Source organism: Pterocles gutturalis, unplaced genomic scaffold (assembly GCF_000699245.1).
Source record: "Pterocles gutturalis isolate BGI_N339 unplaced genomic scaffold, ASM69924v1 scaffold2705, whole genome shotgun sequence".
Taxonomy (NCBI): Eukaryota; Metazoa; Chordata; class Aves; order Pterocliformes; family Pteroclidae; genus Pterocles; species Pterocles gutturalis.
This window is the reverse complement of record NW_010145550.1, coordinates 23001-44010: the sequence shown is the minus strand read 5'-3', so window position 1 is coordinate 44010 and position 21010 is coordinate 23001. Positions and strand designations below refer to the sequence as shown.

Genomic DNA, 21010 nt, shown 5'->3' with positions numbered 1-21010 from the left:
GCACAGAAATTGATTAATTTCTCTGTGAACATCATACTGTCTCCTGTTCTAAAACCCCCACAACTTTAATTGCATTGTGTCAGATGTACTTTCATTGCTGTGCATGACAAAAGCAGAGACAATACTCTCTTCTGATTCCACATCTGAAGCATAAATGGAGGTATATTTAGCTTGTTTAACTGTAGATATTTAGTCATAAAACTTCTGCAGTTGAAATGGAAATAACATCATAATTTAATTCTGTTGTCATGTTATCCTTCATGATTTAAATTTTCAGCTGTCTGCTATGTTCTGTGCCTACTTGCTAGTTAACTTTGAGTAATTTATGTAAGTTGGTATAAGGTGGTGAGATCCTTTAATTTTTCCAAGCAGTGAAGAGGTTTATTTTATCAGGTACTGTAGATCTGCTGCTATAAACTTCCTAAGCTCTCTTGTTCTGCTTGTTGGAGTTGCTCAGGTGTTTTAGTGATGATGCTTTGGAAATAGCTTGGGTAAATGACACAGTATTTTGTGTTTAGATTAGACAGCTTTAAACGTTTGTCTGTAAAGCTGTCTGGTGTAAAGATTGGGTGGATTGTTTATTATGTGAAATAGCATCCAGACATTTCCTATGTTGTTATGTATATGAAACCAGTAAGTGTCAAGTACAAGAAGTACAAAGCGTCCTGGATGGTGGTGGTGTGTGGTTGCATGTCATAAATTGTACAAAGCTGAGGAGAAGTGACAAAATAAATATATATTTAAAAAGGGGGGGTGACTTGGGAAAATTAAACTATAATTGTCTTGGTGACTCAATGTACTTCTCAGTGCTTCATTTCCCGGTGCTGACTAAGATGGGCGAGTTGTTGGGAATATACTGGAATGGAGTTTCAGTATTGTATTAAAGAGGAAAAGAAAATACGAAAGAAGTGGAAGCTTTTGAGTTTAAGAACTGCAGGTTCCACTAGTGCTCTGCAGGTATCTGAACTATATTTTAAAGGTTTCAGTTCATGTTTTGCTCATTTAATGTAGTTAGTTTGTATCTAGGTGTGTCATCTTATTGGTAAGATGGTTGCTTTGGGAAAGGCCTTGTCCTAATGACAAAGGATGAATGCAGTCTATAAACTCAGTAATTCATCTATGAAAGAAAGAACCTCTGCAATCATTAGCTGAATTGGCTTACAGAATATTCTGCCATATATATGGGGTGTTTGGGGTTTGGTGTTTTGTTTTTTTTTTTTTTTTTTGCAGTGCTTTTTTCACATGTACATGATATATCTTTTTGCTTTCAGGTTTTGAGTATTAACTAAGTTCTAAAAATGGGAAGAATTTTTCTGGATCATATTGGTGGCACTCGCCTGTTCTCCTGTGCAAACTGCGACACGATTCTGACCAATCGTTCTGAGCTCATCTCCACTCGTTTTACAGGGGCCACAGGAAGAGCCTTTCTTTTTAACAAGGTTGGTAAGGAGCTGAGGGGGAACTACTATTTGCTTTTGAAAAATGAGTTTGCGAGATATGAATCTGTCCTCAAAACTAACAAGCTTCTTGGCTAAAGTGTTGTGTAATTACTGTTTTAATTTTTTGAATTTTATTTTGTTCAACTGTCTTTGAAGTCAAATTAGGCATTTACTGTTGATGGCAAGCTATCTAAATTAGTTTATCTGCAGTACTAAAAGTCTATTAAGAATATTGTAAAGGCATCATGCCAAAATGCATGGAGATTTAACTTGGGAGACTTCTGTAACATGAACCTCAGATTCACTGTGAGAGTACCTTTTGTCTGTCAAAATAGTGTCAAAGGCATTTGCACTTTTACTCAGTTAAAAAAAAAAGTTGGATAGTATTCTGTTTAGTTTCTAAAATACATTGAAGCTAACAGTAGTTTGGCAACTTTAGATAACCACAGTCTCTTTTACAGGCAGTAATATTCTGGTTTAGTTTAATATTTTTATTTGATCAAATTTGATTTAATTCAACAAATTGAAATATGGAAATCACAACTCGGAGTGAATTGTAGCATTATTTATTAACTCTTCCATATAGACTTGTCCATTAGACTCATTGAAAAAACAGTGATTGACCTTTGCTTTCTCACAAAGTTCCTGATCATGTAAATCACTGGTGTGTTTTGGTTTGGGTTTTTTCTTGGAAGCCATTTGGCCATTGGCAGAGAGGCATCAGTAATGTCTTCTTTTAACTGTGCTTGGCCTTGGGTTTCTCATATGCTGAATCCTGTCAGTAGTATTTATATGTAAGTGTTAGGCTGCATAGCTATAAAAGAGCTGTGCATCTGATTTCTTTCTCATCCAGTAAGCACTGGATCCTGGGATTCAAATTTTTGTGTTACATAGTGTTTAAATCACAGAAGTTTGATTGTTACATTTCTGCAGTCAAAAGCATTACAGCTGAAGCAGAGAGACCAAGCACAGTCAGGTGGAAAGTTGAGAAAACAGTGCAGCCCCATCTTTAAGAATCCTCCTACCTCATGTTAGCAATTTGGATATTGTTCTGACATCAACTTTTTAATGAATTATATATCCTGGGTCTCTGATGTTGCTGCCTAAACAAGTTGAAGGTATATTTTAAACTAGCAAGATAGCACACAAAAAAGGTGAATGTTTAATGCCTGCATTCTCAGCCACTGAGCCTTCCTTTTTCTTAGATGCTTATTTCAAAAGCACCTCGAGATTTTTAAATAAGTACTACTTTTAATATTTTGGTTGTGATTTCTGGGAATGTGTGATCACAGCAGTTGCTAGAAATAGGTTATGTATATGACAAATGGATTAATATTTACAAGCTATTCACCAGGAATTTCTCACCCAAAGTTGAAAACAGTACTCTACACTCTTGTACCTCTCAGGATAGCATTTTGCATCTCAGTTATAGATCACAGTGAAACACGTCTTTACAGCGTTACCTTCTCAAGCAGGAGATTTTCAAGGGCTGTTGACTTACTACACTGCAGTTTTCAGTTCATGTGCAGTGCCTCAGGCTCCTTACTTTTAAAATGTTGATACTCGTGCACATTGTTACCAAGCTTTGCTCTAGGCAGACTAATCCTTTCTCTTCCCTGTCCCCTGTATATTTGTATCAGGTGGTAAATCTGCAATACAGTGAAGTTCAGGATCGGGTCATGCTCACTGGCCGCCACATGGTTCGAGACGTGAGCTGCAAGAACTGCAACAGCAAACTGGGTTGGATCTATGAATTTGCCACTGAAGACAGCCAGCGCTACAAGGAAGGCCGTGTTATCCTGGAAAGAGCGTTGGTCCGAGAGAGTGAAGGATTTGAGGAGCATGTTCCATCTGACAATTCCTGAAGAGACTTGAGTCTCTTCTCAGGTTCGCTTCAATTGAAACTCAAAAATAATAAAATCGACAAAAAAATCTGCTTACATACACTGTCACCTTAGCATCAGAGTCGGATTCATGGACTACAGAGTGGGAAAGATTGTGAGAGTATTTCAGATGGAACCTTCCTTTCTTTATTCCTTTTATATTTTACTTTCCCTTCAGCAGCTGTTTGTGGAAAGAATGTTGTGCAGATGCTGTAACTTTTTCTCTCTTGCAATTACAACTGCTAGATTTGAGATTGTATCTACAGATACAGTGGGCTAAAAGGAGAGTATTTGGTGGATTTGTCCTTTGTTAGAGAGAAATTCAATGAGGTTTTTTTAGTTTGCACAAATTGATGTCAGCATAAAGTTATTTTAAAACTACAGATGTTTTTTAAAAAGTGTATTCCAATTTTTGGCTTAAGTTTTTAGTTAGGTTTTTTTTTTACCCAGTCTTTTCACCTGATTTGCTAGCTAAAGTAAAGAGATCCGAATTTGTGCCGAGTGCTAAAGGTTCAGTGTTGGTACAGCTTGGGCTGGCCCTTGTGCCATATTCTTGTTGAGGTTGATTGGTAGCACAGAGCCCATTATTTCTTGTTGTTCTTGACCCAAAGATGTCACCATTCCTTTGTTTATTTGTGAAGTCCCATTCATCATGTAAACTGGTGTTGATTGGAAATTATTCTTGAAATAGGGCAAAACTGCTTGGCTTTTTTTAACTTAAACTGATGTAACTTATAAGCATAGTATTAATATAAAATAATAGTTGTCTGTTTAGTCTTGCGTTGCTTCCAGATCAGAAGCTGTGTTTGTAATGATAGGGATCCACTGAGAAACTACTATTTCAGTAGTAATTTTTTTTTCATTTCTCTACTAATCTCATTAAGTAGATGGGCAATTGAAAAATCTTTAATTCTTCTTCAAGTAGCTTTCTTTAAACCCAGAACTTCCTATGTTAAACACAGCTGCTGTGTAAAAGGAGAAGATTGCCAGCATGTTTGTTCATGCCTAGAGTTATGCAATCTGCATCTCTTGAAAAGATTAACTTAAACAGCTTGTTTTCAAATGCTGCTTCTGGTGTTGAAACCTTTATCTTTCAACTTTGTTGAACTTTTTCAGTGTGATGTTACATTTTTATCCTTCTGGGCAGCAGTACATGTCAGCCTAGTAGTAACTAGTGGACTTGGATTCCTGCTTTCTTCCTGTAGAGGTCAGCTCTGTTTAAAACAGTGATCTTGCTTGCCTTTTTAGCAAAAATGCTCTTCATTAACTTAACTCAAGGGTGCCCAAACACTTGTATTGTGTCTTAAGCCATAAGTTCAGATCTCAAGGGCTGAAATGTATTTGAATGTTAGATATGTATGATTCCTTATCAAAGATACAAGTTGGTTTTTTTTTTCTTATTGGATAAATTCTGGTCAACATGAAATAAGTTACCCACAGGTGTACAAGAGGGGAAAAAAAAACCCCATCCAACCAAACAGATCTGGGCTCTGACCTTTCAGAATAACTTTTCTTCACTAGCCACAGCTCCATATCTCAAACTTAAAATGTGGAGAGTGACTATGCAGTGTATTTTTATTTTTTTTGGTTGATAAGTGGCAATTTGGACACCCCTGACTTGAATCTACTGCCTATTTCATGTAAAAGTAGCTTTATTACAGAATTGTCACATAGAAAGAAAACTGAGTAGATCACATACCAGAGCTGTGCTTGAATCAAGCTGCTTAAACAATAGTGTACTTGTGCCTCAAATGAATCAGTTTTTGCACTGAGTACAGTAGTACCCCATTATCTCGTACTTCTGTCCTTCAAAAACCTTAAAAGCCCCATTAGCATGGTTCTCTGCAGTACTTTTCTTGTACTTCTGACATTACAATACAATAAAGTATGTTTTGTCCTGAATTGATATTTGCTGTTCTTTTTGAGCAATTTTCATGGAGTCTGTCAACTGAATGAGATAACCTATCTTCCTGTTCCCTACATTGCGTAAATCATTGTGTTTCTACAGCACAGGGACAAGCTGTTGATTAGCATTTCTCTCTGAATAGGTGGCAAAAGAGAATACTGTTGATTTTTGGAAGGTGCTAAGTAAAGCTCCATGCACACCACTTGGACTCTTGAAAGCCTTCCATTAAAGAGAAAATAAAAACAGGAAATTGCTCGTTTAATGGAATTCTGGGTGCTAAATGTCTTTCCTTGCCTTTGAAAAGACAACAAGCTAAGCAAAACTCCAGCTTCTAAGAGAAATGTGAAGTTTTAGCTTCTGAAATGGCTTAGGAATTGAGGAATTGGGAATTTGTATATCTGGAATTCTATGACCTCTTTTCTTTGCTTGCAAATGTTAGGGAGAAGCCTTCTACTAGCAGCTGGTCAACTTCATAAGCTGTAGCTGAAGAACTGAGGTGAAAGGATTATTATATTGGTGTAATAGAGCCTGAGGGGCTTATTCTAATTTACATTAAGACCTCTTCCTTTTGGTAGAATGTTAAGACTGTGAGATGTTAAAGATTACTTTCCCCAAAGTCTATGGTTCGAAGATCACTATTGAGGTGCATTCATTAAAAGCCTATGAGACTTAATCAAGTCCACTGCAGCTTTAAAACAGTAGACTTTGAATTCTTCTACGTGCTGTTCCCCTTCTGTATCACCTTGATGGCTCTGTAGGAGAGTTAGCTGCACAAATTTTGACTGGTCCTCCTTGAGACACTTTGTGTGTGAATACAGTTAACTTATCTGTAGGGAACAAGATGATTGGTTACAGTACAGCTGGCAACAGAGGAGAGATTGCTTATTAAATGTTATTTTGTAGTAGTGCAGTAGCCTTGGATTCCCAAACAAGGAAAATGTGCCACTAGAGTGAATTGTGCCTAGCATATGATGGTGTGCCTGTGCTGTCTTAGGCAAAGAGGGTAGCAAGGAAATTACAGTGCACAACAGTCTCCACTGTGTGTTTATGGAGTCCTCAGAATTTGTGCTCTGATGCTGCAGCTGGGGCTAGCAGTGGTGGTGTTACGACTTGTGGCTAACATTAGCTGTATTAGAGTTTACATTACTTGCTATGATCTCATACTGTCATTGCTGTGTAGGTGTATCCACAACTGAAGTACTTCATTAAAGCTGCTGAGTACCACTTCAGCAAAATACGGCTTTGGGAAGATGAAAAAGCATTTTAGTTATGCTTTGTACGGATGTAGAAAGAACTTTTGAAGTGGCATTTGTATCTCATGGCTTGGTTAGAAAAGGCGGCATTACACGGGGCTCTGGGGATGACTATGGTCAGCTAACACAGGCTTATTCTTACAGGGCAAGCTTGTCTCTGCAGATCTCTGACAGAGCTGTAGGATCATCAGTGGATATGCAGGTAGGAAACTGGCGAAGCTGCAGTTCAGGACACAATTGCCAGGTATGAGGAAGAGGTGACTGGGAAGGTTGTGGCACTGATGTGGGAAAAGGCTGTCTGGTTTAGTGAACCCTATTTTAGAAGAGAAGCTTAAGCTGTGATGTTGCAGCACCATTCTGCAAAAGCCAGAAACAGTGTGTTGTGTTTCCTTCTTGGGCCTTCCCTCAATTCCTTAACAAAACAATAACAAATTAAAAAAAAAAATCCAGTGAACCTTGGTTTCCTGTGGATCTTGAGGGCTTTGTGAACTCCCTGATACCTGACGTGGATGAAATGCTTCAGACTTTGTTTGACTGGGGCACTGATTGGGGTCTCTCTCCAATCTGGGCCCTGTTTTTGCACGACTTTAAAGAATTAAGAAGATTTGAGACCCCTCTCTTCATAAGCTGGAGTTAAAAGTCCCCCATAACTTAAAAAGATCACTTTGAGTTGTGAGACGTGTGAGTTGATTGATAATGTCTCTGTGTAAGCCTTTTTCTTTTGGGAAATCTTAAACATTATGGCTAAAGGAAATGAGCTGTTGTCTGTCTCATCAACTATTACATGGCAAAGACATACAAAAGCTTCTGACAAGCCTAATTTTGACAGTATGGAGCTGTTTCTGGCCTCATTATTACTTCCCTCACCACCTCTCTCTGGCATAAGGATTTCTGGTAGGTGTAGGAAAATATAAGGGAGGAAGTCTCACCTTTGTCTTCCAGTCTTCTGTTTGTTTACCAATAGGATTGTTATTATTTGAAAGTATTTATGTGATGTGAGTAAAACTGCTGTCAGTCTAATGCCAGTCTTTAGGGAAGAGCCTTGTGGCTGGGTATTAGTGACATTAAATCATCTCTCTTATCCTCAAGCCTAGGCAGAGGTTTTTTGGGAACGATACTTGACTGACCATTCTGCTCTGGGTAGAGGTGATGTGAAGGAAAACCTCTTCGCCCTGTTCACAGGACACTTCCATTGCTACATGTCTTTCCATCTGATGTTATTGTAGGTGTGATCTGCTTAATTTAGCATTGCAGCTACTTGTAAAAAGGAGGTGACTGTGAGACAGCAGTCTGTGCCTCTTAAATGTGGCATTTTTTCTCTCAAGGACCTGAAATACCTACAGTTTGGTAAAGGCTGCTCTGTCTGCTGCTCAGTCGGAAGGGGCAGCTCTGTTCCTGTTTGACTTGTTACTGCAAAAATAAACCCTGGCACTTGTCTAAGAAATGGCCAGAATCTCTCTGCAATGGGAGGCAGGTTGAGGAAGAGAAACCCAGATAAAAGAGGAAGGAAAACACTTTTGTGTCTGTGTCTGTCTGTGTGTGTGTGTGAAGTGAGGGCGGTGGGGGGGAAGATTCAAGCCTTAACTAAACAGACAAATTCACTCAGAAGCAGCAGAGGGGGGAAAAGTTCTAGAGGTAAGCTTGCACCTTTTTTTCATGACTTGTGAAGGGTCAGGGAAAGTGGAAATCACTTGTGCATTGTGGATCCCCTGATAAACAGAGGAAGAGACTGAATATAAGCATTTGTGTTACTTTTGAGAAACCTCACTGAATATCCTCGCCCTAGGATACTGATAAGGGGAAGTCCAGAACCAGAGCTAAGTTTCTGGCCTCTGTGTGGAGGCAGCTGGAAAGTATTTGTCCTTCAAAGTAAGCTGTTTTTGTTCTTGTTATCTGAAGCATTTAACACTATCAGAAACTTGCATTTCTTGTGGAAGTAAAAATAGGAGAAGGAACAAAAAACTATGACATTACTTTGCATTTGCTAAGCATCTGACAGGGGTAGGTGGGAGAGAGAAGGGTGTTCAAACCTTATATTTTGACTCTGCCCATGAGATAGGTGTGCTTGCCTGACATCAGGATCCAGCGCTGTTCCCTCTAGGACTCAGGGATGTTTAGATATGGGATTTTGCTTTGTCCTTTTGGAAAGCATTTTATTTGACTGTTGTACAAGTGTTGAAACAGTAAGTTTACTGAATTACAACAGGCTGCATGCCATAGTTGTTTGCAGACTAAAGGCAGATGTTGCAATAGATGGTGAAATAGTGACCCCTTTCTTCCTAGGGGAACACAAAGCAGAATGGCTAGCTCAGACAAGGGTGCTTAGCCAAAAAACCACCTGGTAACATTCATCAGTCCTTAGAGACTGAGTGTAACAATCCCCGTCCTTGCAAGAGTTTGAAGACCATTATTCTCAGCACAACTACATGGTGCCTACAGAAGGAAGAAGAGGATGTTTGTTACTTTTCAGGGGTAGATCTTTGCTTACATGCACTGTCAAGAAGACAGAATGCTCTGAGGGAGGTGGTGAGAACTCGGGTGCATCCCACAGACAGGGTGCAGAAACAGCCTATGTGGCTATGCTGCTGCTGGCGTTCGGCTAGCAGATCTTTCTCCCCGTCCTACCCATTTTTGTTAGGTTTGGTCTGGTCTGGAAATCCATGTGCAGGTAGGATTGGGGAAGTGCCTGCTTTGGCAATATTAGAGTCACTTCTAGTATCACTATACTGGCAGGATGGATTGGTCATTGCAGCTCAGAAGGGATCGATGAATTGTCTATTCCATGTTTCCCCACTGAGGAGGGATTAGGTCAGTGATGTACTCAGTAAACTTCCATCCTTTGGATGAAATTTCTCAGCGTGGTTTCTTATTGTAGCCAGAAGTACATTAGAGAGATATGATTTAGGTCACAAAAGCAGGACACTTAAAAATGCCACATTTCTGATGGATTGGGTAGCATGTGGTTATCCTGTCCCTGCATATGTGCAGCCTGGGGGTGCAAGTGGCACGTGGTCACAAGAGTAAAGATGGCACCACGTCACCCTTTTATAGGTATGCATTGAACTTGTACTTACAGTCTTCCTTCCACCATTCCTGGCTCTGGACTGTTTGGCTTTTTAATAATTTGTTTCTAAAGGTACTTTGGATATGAACTTTCTAATGTGCATTTAAGTGGCAAAAGTAAAAGAAACTCAATTTAAGCATTTGTAATTGCTGGCTTCTTCGTGACTGGGATTTGAACTGTAAACCCCATTTGGTGCAGTAACCATTACTGCTTAAGCTCCAAGGCTGACTGCTACTTAACCAGCAGCTGGAGGAAGCTTTTCATTAAAGAAGGCTGAGCAGATGTCAGACCTAGGCTTTAGAGGTTTTCATTTGATGTAATGTCTCAGCATGGGATAAGGAACTTTTTTCATTTTGTATACTAGTTCTGGTTAGTTAGGTTGGGGGGTTGGGGTTTCTTTTGGTTTTGTTTGAGGTTTTTTTTCCCCCTCTTGATGCCTGGAGTTGGTGCATTTTCTGCCCCATGTAGGACTTTGGAGGAAGAGATGGGAAGATGAAAATTACTCTCTATTTCCTACCCAGACTGCTTAACTGACTCTCCTGCTTCCAGCCTCGTGAGTTGGGAAGGTTCCTGCTCGGTGCAGGTTTTCTGTCAAGGAGAGAAATGCCCCAGGATACACATGCCACGTTTCTGGGAAAGGGAGGAGCAGTTGGAGGTAGCTTACTGTCTGTCTCGCCCTGCTTCATTTGCTCTATCAGGCTGCAGGTAAGCTCAGGGCTTCTGGAAGCTTTGCCTGTCAAAACAAACCTGAGGCACAGAAAAGCAACAGCTTTTAGCACTCAAGTCCAGTGCAGATTTAGGACAAAGAATTCCAATGTTTGTATGAAACCAAAAATAAACATGAAAGCTATTTCACCCATAAAACTCACTTCAGAAGCATTGGTATTTTTATGTCAAAGGGCTGAAGGAGAAGCTGGTGGAAATCTGCTGTTAGGAGGGAGGGGAAGGCAAAGGCACAGGCACAGAAGGACACTGCCAGAGGTTTTGCAGTTACTTGCTGGCAGTGTTGATGCTTAGATATCAGCTCGAGGTGCCTTGAGGAAGGTGATACTCATCACTGGCTCCTTTACCCATCTCCTTTCTTCCCTGTTCTCTGCAGCCCCATTGTGCTTTGTTCCTCCTTCTGCACTCTGTGCTTTTGCCTCTTGTCATCTCCCCACACTGCCGTTCTTCCTCTCTCCTCCCTGCCCTGCTCCTTGCATCCCTGCTGAGTTTCCACCAGGTGACCTTGTTCCTCCCAGCACAGCATCAAAGGCTGCGGTTCTCTGGTGTGGGACTCAGCTCTTCGCCACAGGCTCCTCCTCACCCCTGCACTGTGACAGCAATGCTGGTGGCGTGGCCGTGCAATGAACTGGTGCAGGCAGACAGAAAAGCTGTTTCTGGTCTGATTCACTGGGCTGTCACGCAAACAGCATGTGCAGCCTTGCTGGCAGGCTGCTGGGGGGGGATGCAAAAAGCAGCCAAGGCTTGCTTGCACTGGCAGCACCTCTGAAATCACGTTTTTATCCCTGTCCCTTCTGTGCTGCCAGGGAGGCATGAGGAAAACAGACACGAGTGATCTTAATGTTTTCACTCCCTGCTCTGGTGGCACAGGTGCTCAGGAGAGACAGGTATGGAGAAGGCTCTGCTCATCAATTCTCCATGGGGCTGGCACCCAACGTGGATGAGGAACTGAGCGGGAACAGTAACACGTACCTCTGCAGACATGCAGCCAAAGGGCAAAAGGCATGCACTGGTGTGACAACCCTACCAAATTTCAAGGCACAGCTCCCAAGTATTGTGTCTCAGGTTTTTTTTAACAAATTGGATGTGTTGTTGTAAATGGGCAAAATTATATACATCCCCTGAGCCTTGTTTTCAGAAATGCCTGACCATTTCTAGATGAACTATTTTAGAACATAATAACCTATCCTGAAGCAGACCTCCAGCATGGAAAACTCCAAGCCAACTATTTAATGCTTGGTAAGTAAAATTATAACCAGCTGAAAACAGAGCTGTGTATTGGAAAGTGCCAAGCAGCCTTAATTTCGGAGTCAGTTTTTGCACAGACCCTTCAGTTTGCCAGGAAAGAAAGGAGAGCCCAGCTGCCAAAAAGTGCATCAGTTTGGACAGAGGAATGGAAAACTGCATTTTTGCTTTTCATTCATTGTGCTTTGATACCTCTTTTCAGGATGCATACATACGTCTGGGTTTTCTTGTCTCAAATGGGCGGTTGTATAAAATCTTTTATATCTTTTTATGTTTTTGTCCATATTATAACACTGTAAAATAAAGTGTTTACAGTATTGCCTTAGAAATGGCTTAATTCAGTGACCTTTGCCAGCACTGACTAGCTGCAAAATAATCAGTGTTTGAAAGACTCTGGACCCGATTCTTTTTTTCTTTACACTGTTTTTTTTCTTTTGTCATCAACTGACCTCATTGGAGCTACTCATTCCCTACAGACTTTGAGTAAAAATATATATATTTCTGTAAACATACAGAGTATGTATACATATATAGAGAGGAATTATTTAGAATAAGAATTAAATCATAGTTACTGGTGGGTTTTGGTTTTACTTGACATTGCACACACGCTGAGATTGCTAGTGTCCTGAAGTGTACTTGCAAGCACCTTTTCCCTAAAGAATGCTTCTGCAGGTGTTCTTAGAGTTTTGTGTGACTTTCCTGTTAGCTGTAAATTTTTCCATCTGCATCAGTTAGAGAGCCATAGAGAAATATTTGTTATAAGAACACTAAATCATTCATTTTCTCTTTCTTTTTGTAGGCAGTACAAAATATGATCCTGGTTTGAGGTCCAAGAACTGGGAGCTCAGGTGAAATACATGGTCTAGCCGCGTCCCAGCTTAGGCTTTACACTGTGTAGCAGTAAGTGGAATCGGTGTCCTTTCCTACTATTAAGCTTAGTAACAAATGTGATCAGTTTTGAAGTTACTGTAGCAAATCATCACAGTTTTCCATGGTGTATGCCACGTGCTGCACATGTTTATATTTGACAAGTGAAAATAATATTGCCCAGCATTTTTGCGTAGGGTTTTAACCTGAGGACTCCAAGGCCTTTTACAAAAAAAGCTGAGGATTATTATCTCTTTTGCATGTGGATGCTCAGAGGCTTCAGATGATTCACTCGGAGTCTACATCACAGTTCTGAGGTCTTACAGCTTGTGACACTGGGAGTGCATTGATCCTGAATAAAAATCTTTATCTATCGATGTTGGTTTGCTGGCCTGTGTTGGCAGGGAAATGCTGCTTGGTGAAGGCACACTGAGGATGTGTAACCTGAGGGTAACAGTCAATAAGGTTGTATTATCCCAAATATTAACTCATTTGTGCCTTATGGCAAGGCTTAGACTGGTGCTAAATTCAAATGATAGCAAGCAATGAAATGGTGTAGTTTTTCTGTCACCTTTCAGAGTGAGTCCTTTTAAGTTCTCTTAGACAGACAATTTTGGTGATCTGCCATCTTAATTTCTTCTCTGCCTTCGCTCCTGTCTTTTGTTTCCATCTGTTCATCACAAGCTGAATGCTTCTCATCATGACATCCTGTCAAACCACCATCCTCTTTCCTGAAGACCTTTTGCTCCCTGTTCTTCCCACCTACTCTGGCCTTCCCCAGGATCCTCACCTCCAATCCCATCATATACTTTCTTTTGTTGGCCTCGGCTGCTCTCAGCATCCTCTTTCTGCTTCACCAAATCTGTGTGGTTTCTTACTAGACCAAGTGATGTTCAGAGCTCTTACTGGTTCATTTTTTCCTAGATTGCAGGTAGGATTGGGGTGAAATGTGCCAGAGACTCGAACAAGGGTCCTCAACAGGCATTCTACCTCTATTTTGAAACTGAGCCTGGAGGTCTTCAAAATTAATGTCGGATCATTTCCATTGCTCCCTCAACAAATGCAGTACATCTGACTAGGCTGCTGCCTCTATGCTTTGAGTGTATCCGATGACCACCCTCAGCTTACCTTTCATAAAACCCTGAGCTGACCTGGCTGCAGCTGGTGGCGTGTGATGGAGGTGACAAAATTAATTTACAAGAGGGGAAGCAAGCACTGACAGGGACCCCTGCATAGAGATACCATTACTTTCCTCCCTCAGTCTAAGAAACAATAGAACAGAGAATGCTGCAGCTGGGCACTGTATAGATGGTGGATTGCCTTGCATACTCCCTTTGACACATTTTTTTTATAACAGGGTATTTTGTGCTTCTCTAACATTTGGTGTGGCCAGATCCCAGAGAGGAATGCCAGCCACTGTCAAACTTCTACTATGTGTTGCTTGATTTGCATGTCCATGTGGGATAAATCTAGCTTCTCTGCAAAGCACCAGTGTTCCACATCAGCTATATTTTAAAGATTACCATTGTTAAGAAAATGCTGTTGCAATCCCTTCCAACACCATCCATGAGCCGACCCTTATGGGGTGGTCTAAATCCAGCTCAGCACCAGCTCACCTGCTGAGGGCACCTGCATCCCCCCCAACCACCCTTCGTTAGCTTTACAGTGAGATGTGACCATTGTCTTAATCAACGTTTGTGTCTGAAAAATGTTAATGGCTGGGTATATACTTCATGCCATACATTATCAGTGCTTTTTTAAATGAAGAGCTCTTTTCTGGCAGCACAAGGGCCTCTGTGGAAACTTCAAGATCCAGAAATGTTCAGTAAAACCTGAAGCTAAGTTTGGCAGACTGCAAATTATCTATTACCTGGGAGCCAAAGAGGAGCAGACTTTGAATGAATCACTGCAGCCTAGAGATGTGGTCCTGCCTGCTTTCTTGGCCTTTGCCATGTCTCCCTGCCTTTTAGCTGAGAGGGGTGGGCACCCTGCCCTTGCTGAGGAGAACCTGTCACCAATAAGTGTACCAGGGCCTCAAGACAAACGTATGTCCTTAAAAGCTTTTTACCTGAAAATTCTTATTTTATTTTATTGGTTGGTCAAAGCTGCTAACAAAGATGATTTGTTTTTGTCCTCACGGAATAACTTCTCCTTTCCAAAGAGGCTGCAGTTGCGATTTGTGATTAAAGTATTCCAGTATGCCTGGCTGAACTAGAGGTTCATGGGATTGAGTGTTTGTGACTAACTTGAAGGATATATAATATCTGACTATAATCTTTAGGGTAAAATACATCTATGTCTTCAAATTCTTAGGCCAGATCTCAAGTTCGTATCTGTTTCCTTCCAAAATAAAACTCGGGTCAGGTTTTTCCCAAAGCTATGTTTCAGCACTGTTTATTGCAACATCAACCTTTGGGACAGACGTTGTTAGTCTCACATTGGTTGAAGAGGTATTTATAGGAAATGCAAAGCAACTTTATTTCCCCAGGTTTCCACACCGAGGATGTCAGATTCCAAGATTTCCAAGGAAGCTGCTGTCTTAAAATAGACGAAGAGAATTCCTGTTGTTCAGGTGACATAATGAGGCAAATGCAGAGGGAAGCAGTAGCTGGTATGTTTTGACTGATTATTCTTTTTTCTTTTTTTTTTTTTTTCTTTTTCTTTTTAATAATCTTTCATGGGGGAGAATAGGAGAAGATGAGGGGCCAGCTTCTGGCTGGAGAAGTTGGGATGAAGAGCCTGCACAGAGGGTGGATGTGACTTAACGCCTACCTCTGACAGTAACTGATTTAGACATTTTCTCCCTCTCCGCAGAGGGCTGCACTGCAGTATCAAGCACTGGTACTTGATTAGTTCTCCCCTCCCCTTTTCTCAAAAGGAGGAGAAGAGGAGCAAGCAGGAGTTAGTAGCTGGTGGCTAGTGCATTCATTGCAGCTTTATAAGTGCTGAATTGAAGTCCTTGCCCCAAAATGTGTGTGTAAGTTCTGATACAAAACCAGGTCCCCTTTCCTACAAAGTCATTTCACTTTTTGTCCTTCAAGTTATCCTCATCCTGTGTGAAATAAGAGGGCTATGAAAGACCTAGAAGTTGTCTGTCAAAAGTATTATTTTGTCAACCAAAGAAGCCATGGCAACGTAAATCTACAACAGTTTCCATCACAAGACTAACTTGAGTCAGTCACTGCCTTTGAAACATCTGTGGTGTGGGCTAAAAGTAGACTTTTCTACCAGAATTGAAGTACATTGAAGGAGTCACCAAAAAAAAATCCCAAAATAGGGGGAGGAAAGAGGGAATATAAGATAAGAGAGGGGGGAAACAAGAGAGTGCAACAACACTTATGAAATGCCCCAACAGTTCCCTCACTTTTCTTGTTGCTATTCTTTTTCCAGCCAGACTGGTGAGGTTACTGGATTTGAGGAATTGTGATATAGCAAACAGACACTGTTGAGACTCTGGTTGTTAAGATTCTTAATACTAACAACATTCCTGCAAGGAGTTACCTGCAGCTAGGGGTTTATACCACTGCTTGCTGCTGTAGGGCCTGGAAAGTTGTCGGAGACTTACCTGAGGGCTTTATCCAGATGTGTACTAGTTCCTATTTTGCCTTTATCCTGTGTTGTGCTAATTTCTATGCCCCCTGCATTCCTCACAGTTCTAGGAAGGCATCCATTTAGATACTGGATATGTGGGGAAAAGATCACCAGTTGATATTTTACCTGGAAAAATGCAAATGTGTGTCCTGGAGGGGGAAGAAGTTGCTTCTCTATGAGAGAGATTTGAGACATCTGAAACAGCTGAAGCTCCAAATATCGGTAAAATCTCAGCTCGCATCTCTTGTGTGATACAATACTCCTCTGAATATTGTACAGCTGGAGCAAAGAATGAAATGTCTAGTGCCATGGGCTTACGGGTGTCCTTAAACAAGACTCAGCTCCAAGTTAGGAGTTCTAATGAATTAAAAAAAAGTCAAGTAATCCTGAAGTAGTCCTTGGGTGTTGGGCACATGCATTCTCTTTGTGTATTCACCTGTCCTAGCCAAAAGTTCTCAGGTCTGCACCTAACTTTCTCCAATCATCATAGGAAGCGCTGGGCCTTAATGAGCACAGAGATTATCGGAACGGGGTGTCTCCTTAATAAGAGGGGGAATGGTGGTATGAAACCTTTCAAGCAATTGGGTCAGTGGTGGTGCAGCCCCTGTATTGGATTAACTTTGTCTGAACTTTCTTGTTTGGCACCTTGGAGCTGGGGGCACTGATCTTGTTAAGCAAAAGTTTGTCCTTGGTTAGTGAGGGGAGTAAAGCCTTTGGTGCGTTCTTGGCTTCTTCTTATAATCAAGGAAGAGGATTATTGCACAACCAAGATGTCCGAGATGACCTAAGGCCTTCCCTTCTCAGGGCCTTTGACAGGTAGTTAGTCCTTTCCAGTCAGGTGTTTGTAGAGCTGGGGTGGTGTTGCTGCAGGCATGAATTCTGGAGCTGGGTTTTTGGCATGAAGGTATTTCTAGACAATGTTCTAGATCACTTTATGGTTCTAGCTTGCTTGAAAGCTCTTGAGCGGGCTCTAGAGCAGGTTCTAGCTAACTTGAAAGTTATAGAGTGGGTTCTAGATCACTTGAAAGTTCTAGAGCAGTTTCCAGGCTGGCTTAGGGCTCAATTGGGTTCTGAGGGGGGAGGACCTAGTTCAGGCAGCTGTTTTGGCATCTCACCAGGATTTGGAATACTTGCTGATCAGGAGAGCAGTCTCACTGGGGTTTTTGCCTTTCTTATTTTCTTTTTTTTGTCTTTCATGCTTTTTTTCTTCTTTCTGGCTCTTTTCAGTTGAAGGCCCCTTGGATCATCCCATCAACTGCAGCTCTCCCAAGTTGCTAGCGCACTCACTCTCCCTGCCTCTGGGGACCTTCTTTTCACTGGCGGAAACATTGGAAACTGGGCAACCTCCTACTTGCCCCTAGTTCCTTCCCAGCAACTGCTTGCCACACTCCTGCTCCAGGGAGCCTTGCCAGCTTGACCAAAAGCCTTGGCCCATTGGCGTTGCCACCCACTCCTGTGCCCACAAGAAGCACTTCATACAGGACAGGGCTCCCCATGCACCTCACAAAGGCCTCAACAGTTCCAAAGGATGCTCTAGTGCTTACACCCGCAGCTCCAAATGCCATCTTTACCCCAAAGCTGAACAACAAATAGAGGAATCACACAGTTGAGGCAATCCCAAGCACAAATACAGCCTTGTAGCGTCCTTGTAGCGACAGGACAAGGGGTAGTGGATTTAAGCTGGAGGAGGGCAGATTTAGACTAGATATTAGGAAGAAATTCTTTCCTGTGAGGGTGGTGAGACACTGGGACAGGTTGCCCAGAGAAGCTGTGGATGCCCCATCCCTGGAGGGGTTCAAGGCCAGGCTGGATGAGACTTTGAGCAACCTGGTCTAGTGGGAGGTGTCCCTGCCCATGGCAGGGGGGGTGGAACTGGATGATCTTTAAGGTCCTTTCTAACCCAAACCGTTCTGTGATTCTATGTAGTGGGGAACATTTTGGACGTGACTTGGTAATGTGACGAGCAAAATGGGCCAGTCCGGGCCCTGCCTGTGTCAAGGCAGCGTGCTCTTGGACACATCACACTTGCTTGGATCTGTAAACTTCACAAAGGATTTTTATTAAAGAAATACATTTCTACAATGCTTTTTCACTTGATTATCTCAGGGTGCTTTAGTAGGCTCAGAAGGTGCTGGGGAACAATCAGTACAAAAGCTGTACTGTAAATTTTGCAGCATTTATTTCTGTGGAAGTCATCTTTTCTTATTCAGACATCAAAAAGAAAAGAACAAGACAAAAGCAAATGCTGAGGCTCACACCCAATGTTGTTCTCTATCATTTTTGCCAAAAAAAAGAAGAAAGGAAACAAACATCACTGAATGTAAATAATCTTTTTTTCCCTTGCCTGCTTCTAGACTCGGTTTTGTTGGCTCACTGTAATTAGGCAGAAGGTACTGAAATGATTTATGTGTCAGACCTAACAGAAAATATTGTTATATTGTACCATTCTTTTAATAGATGTTTTGAGTCCTGAAAGCTTTGAATCAGCACCTTTATTTTAAATGCGGGCATACTTCAACAATTTCAGAAGTAATTGCCAGTTTCATGGTTTGTACCTGATATTACGTTGAGCTAAAGCCAGGATTTGAAAGTTTGAAAAATATGGCTCTAGATTTTTTTTTTGTCGAAGGCCATCTGAGATAATGAGCAAGAAGAAAGGAGGAGTGTTAATGCTTTATGGGTCAGGTGTGCAGGGGTGTGTGATGCATTTGGTGCTTTTAAGGTATGCCAGGAAGTCTAACACTAAGGCCAGGAAGGCAACCCAGCAAGCAGAGGAATTTGGATGATAAAAGGAAGTATTAACACAAATTGATGACTTCTGGAGTTAGGATGTGCATTAAGGAGAGTTTAAATCCCCCTTAAAGGGAAATAAAGGCTCTGCAGTGTTAGGAAATCGTTGTCTGAGGGATGGACTGATGAGAAAAGTACAGTGGAGAAGGTGGACAGGTTTATGTGCAGCCTCGAAGGAGGATGGGGAATCACTGTGGCTCCTGGCACGTGCCAGTTCTGTGGCTGTGCTGGGCTCGCTGGGCTCGTCCCAGCTGGTGCCCATGCAGACACATGTAGTAGGTGCTGCTGTTCCAACATGGGGAATGAAGGGCCGGATTTGCAGGGGTGCAGCGAGCACCTTCTGCTCTCACAGAGGTGAGTGAGAGGCATGGGTAACGGCTTGCTCTGAAAATCATGTTTTGCTGTTCTCAGACTAGCTGTTTTTGTAAATACTGACCTTGCTGGTTTTGGTACGTTGTTCTGGTACAGGAGTATTTGGAGATGTTCTTGTGAAAAGGGTTTTGTAGTTTTACTTCTTGGTTTTGTAATGTTTTATATTTAAATCTCCTGTCTTCCCTCCCTCTTCCCTTTCCCCCCAACTGCTGTCTCCTGTCTCCCTAAGGGAGTGTACCTGGCCTTGGCTGATGGGTCACCTCTCCATTCACCCCCAGGACGTTAACCTGTGATGAAACTCCACTGATGTGGAGCTGATGGAAAATTGTGTGGACCCTAAATGAGAAGATGTGTAAAAGTCAGGTTTGCTTTGCCTTGGCAACTTTTCAAATCCCTTTCTTGGCAGGCAAAATAGGACCAGTATCTGACCGTGGCTGGCAGGGAGTGTTCATGGTGCTGTGCTTGTGGCACCCCATGATGCTCCAACTCCGGTGTGACTCCCCCGAGCGCTGGTGGCACCAGCAGGAGGGACTGAGTTTGCTCACTGTGAGAAGCTGGGAATTTTGTTAGAAAGTCTTTATGCACATGAGTATCAGCTATGTGATGGGGCAGTTGCAGATGCGTCGCACAGTGTGAAGCCTGCATCACCCATTGTCTTGATGAGACAAACCTGGGGTGGAAGGGCTGCTCCCCCCACCATCACAGCTGATGGCAGGAACTCTCCCCATGCATAATGATCAACCTTTGGAGGACTGTGGAAGTCTACTTCTTAAAACACCTGAGATACAATGGTCTGTAGTGGGGCTGTTGGTATTGGAGATGAGGCTTGTGCCCACTGGTTTTGAGTACCTGTGAACCTAAAAAGGGTGAGGCCATGCTTTGGAAATCAGGCATTTCAGTGATTACGTGTACTGCGAGGAGAAGGCTCATTTAATCATACATTGAGGGAGTGGCTGAGAAGGCATGCGCCGGATCCTGTATCCTGGAAAGACAAAAAGTTTGGCACTCAACCAGACCCAGTTTTCTGAGGTTACCGTTGGGTGCTCATCTTCCTCTCCATCATTATTCCAGCTTAGAAAATACCGCCCTCATGGAAGTCAGGGTTGTTTTACCACAACTTGTGCTGTTTTTGCTGGCTAGAGAAACACAACTAGTAGGAGAAGACATACAATTTATTGTTAGTCTACTTAGAAGCTTTACCAGTGTGCTCAAAGAGTCCTCATCAATCCACTTATAATGATGCTAACAATGATAAACGATATTATCTATAATATTAGAGAGAAAGGGGATAAAAAAAAAAAAAATCTTAACATATCAGTGTCAAAACGAATACACACAAAGTGCTTTAGCTGCTGCAGCTTTCTCCAGGCTATGCTCAGCCCTCCACTGCCCAGGAACCAGATTCGGACGTGCTGGCTGTCCCCCAGGAGAAGGGGGAGGGCTGCAGGGTCACGGACCCTCCAAGTCCTTCACCTCCAGCAGTGCGATGCCGATGGTGGGGCCCCCAAATCTGCCTCTCCAGGGTGCTGGTGGGGGTTCTGCCTCCTCCTCTGCTAGAGTCCATTCAGGGCTGTTTCCACACCGTGTCCAAGGCTCTCCTCGATGTGCTTCTCCATCCCCAGAGCCGGGTACATCTGCACGGACCCTCCAGGCAGAGATGTGCACACCCCCCACGCTGCCCATAAGCGGTGCTTCCCCACCCAAGGTCGGGTTCCTCCATTGATGCCGTGGTTGCCCGTGGGGGAGTAGCTGATAGTGTCGGAACCACTCGTATCACCCGTGGTGGAGGTTTCAAGGCCCTGTTGCCCTCTCTGCCTGCACCCCCAAGCTGCATTTTTCCTCTCGTTGGAGAAACACAGTGAAGCCATGCTGCTGGA

At 42.4% G+C, this 21010-nt stretch overlaps 1 protein-coding gene across 1 annotated transcript; it reads left to right on the top strand.

Annotated features, from left to right (window-relative positions):
* The first annotated feature begins 1209 nt into the window (after nt 1-1209).
* YPEL5 (yippee-like 5 (Drosophila)) lies at nt 1210-5224 on the top strand. The gene is made up of 2 exons (XM_010085402.1): nt 1210-1439; nt 3080-5224. The coding sequence occupies exons 1-2, from the start codon at nt 1299-1301 to the stop codon at nt 3302-3304; spliced, it is 366 nt and encodes a 121-aa protein (XP_010083704.1). The 5' UTR covers nt 1210-1298; the 3' UTR covers nt 3305-5224.
* Nucleotides 5225-21010: the final 15786 nt, after the last annotated feature.

Coding starts and splice junctions, on each gene's coding strand:
- YPEL5 (XM_010085402.1), top strand. CDS start 1,299: ATGGGAAGAATTTTTCTGGATCATATTGGTGGCACTCGCCTGTTCTCC. Junction 1,440..3,079: donor GAGCCTTTCTTTTTAACAAG/GTTGGTAAGGAG, acceptor TATTTGTATCAG/GTGGTAAATCTGCAATACAG.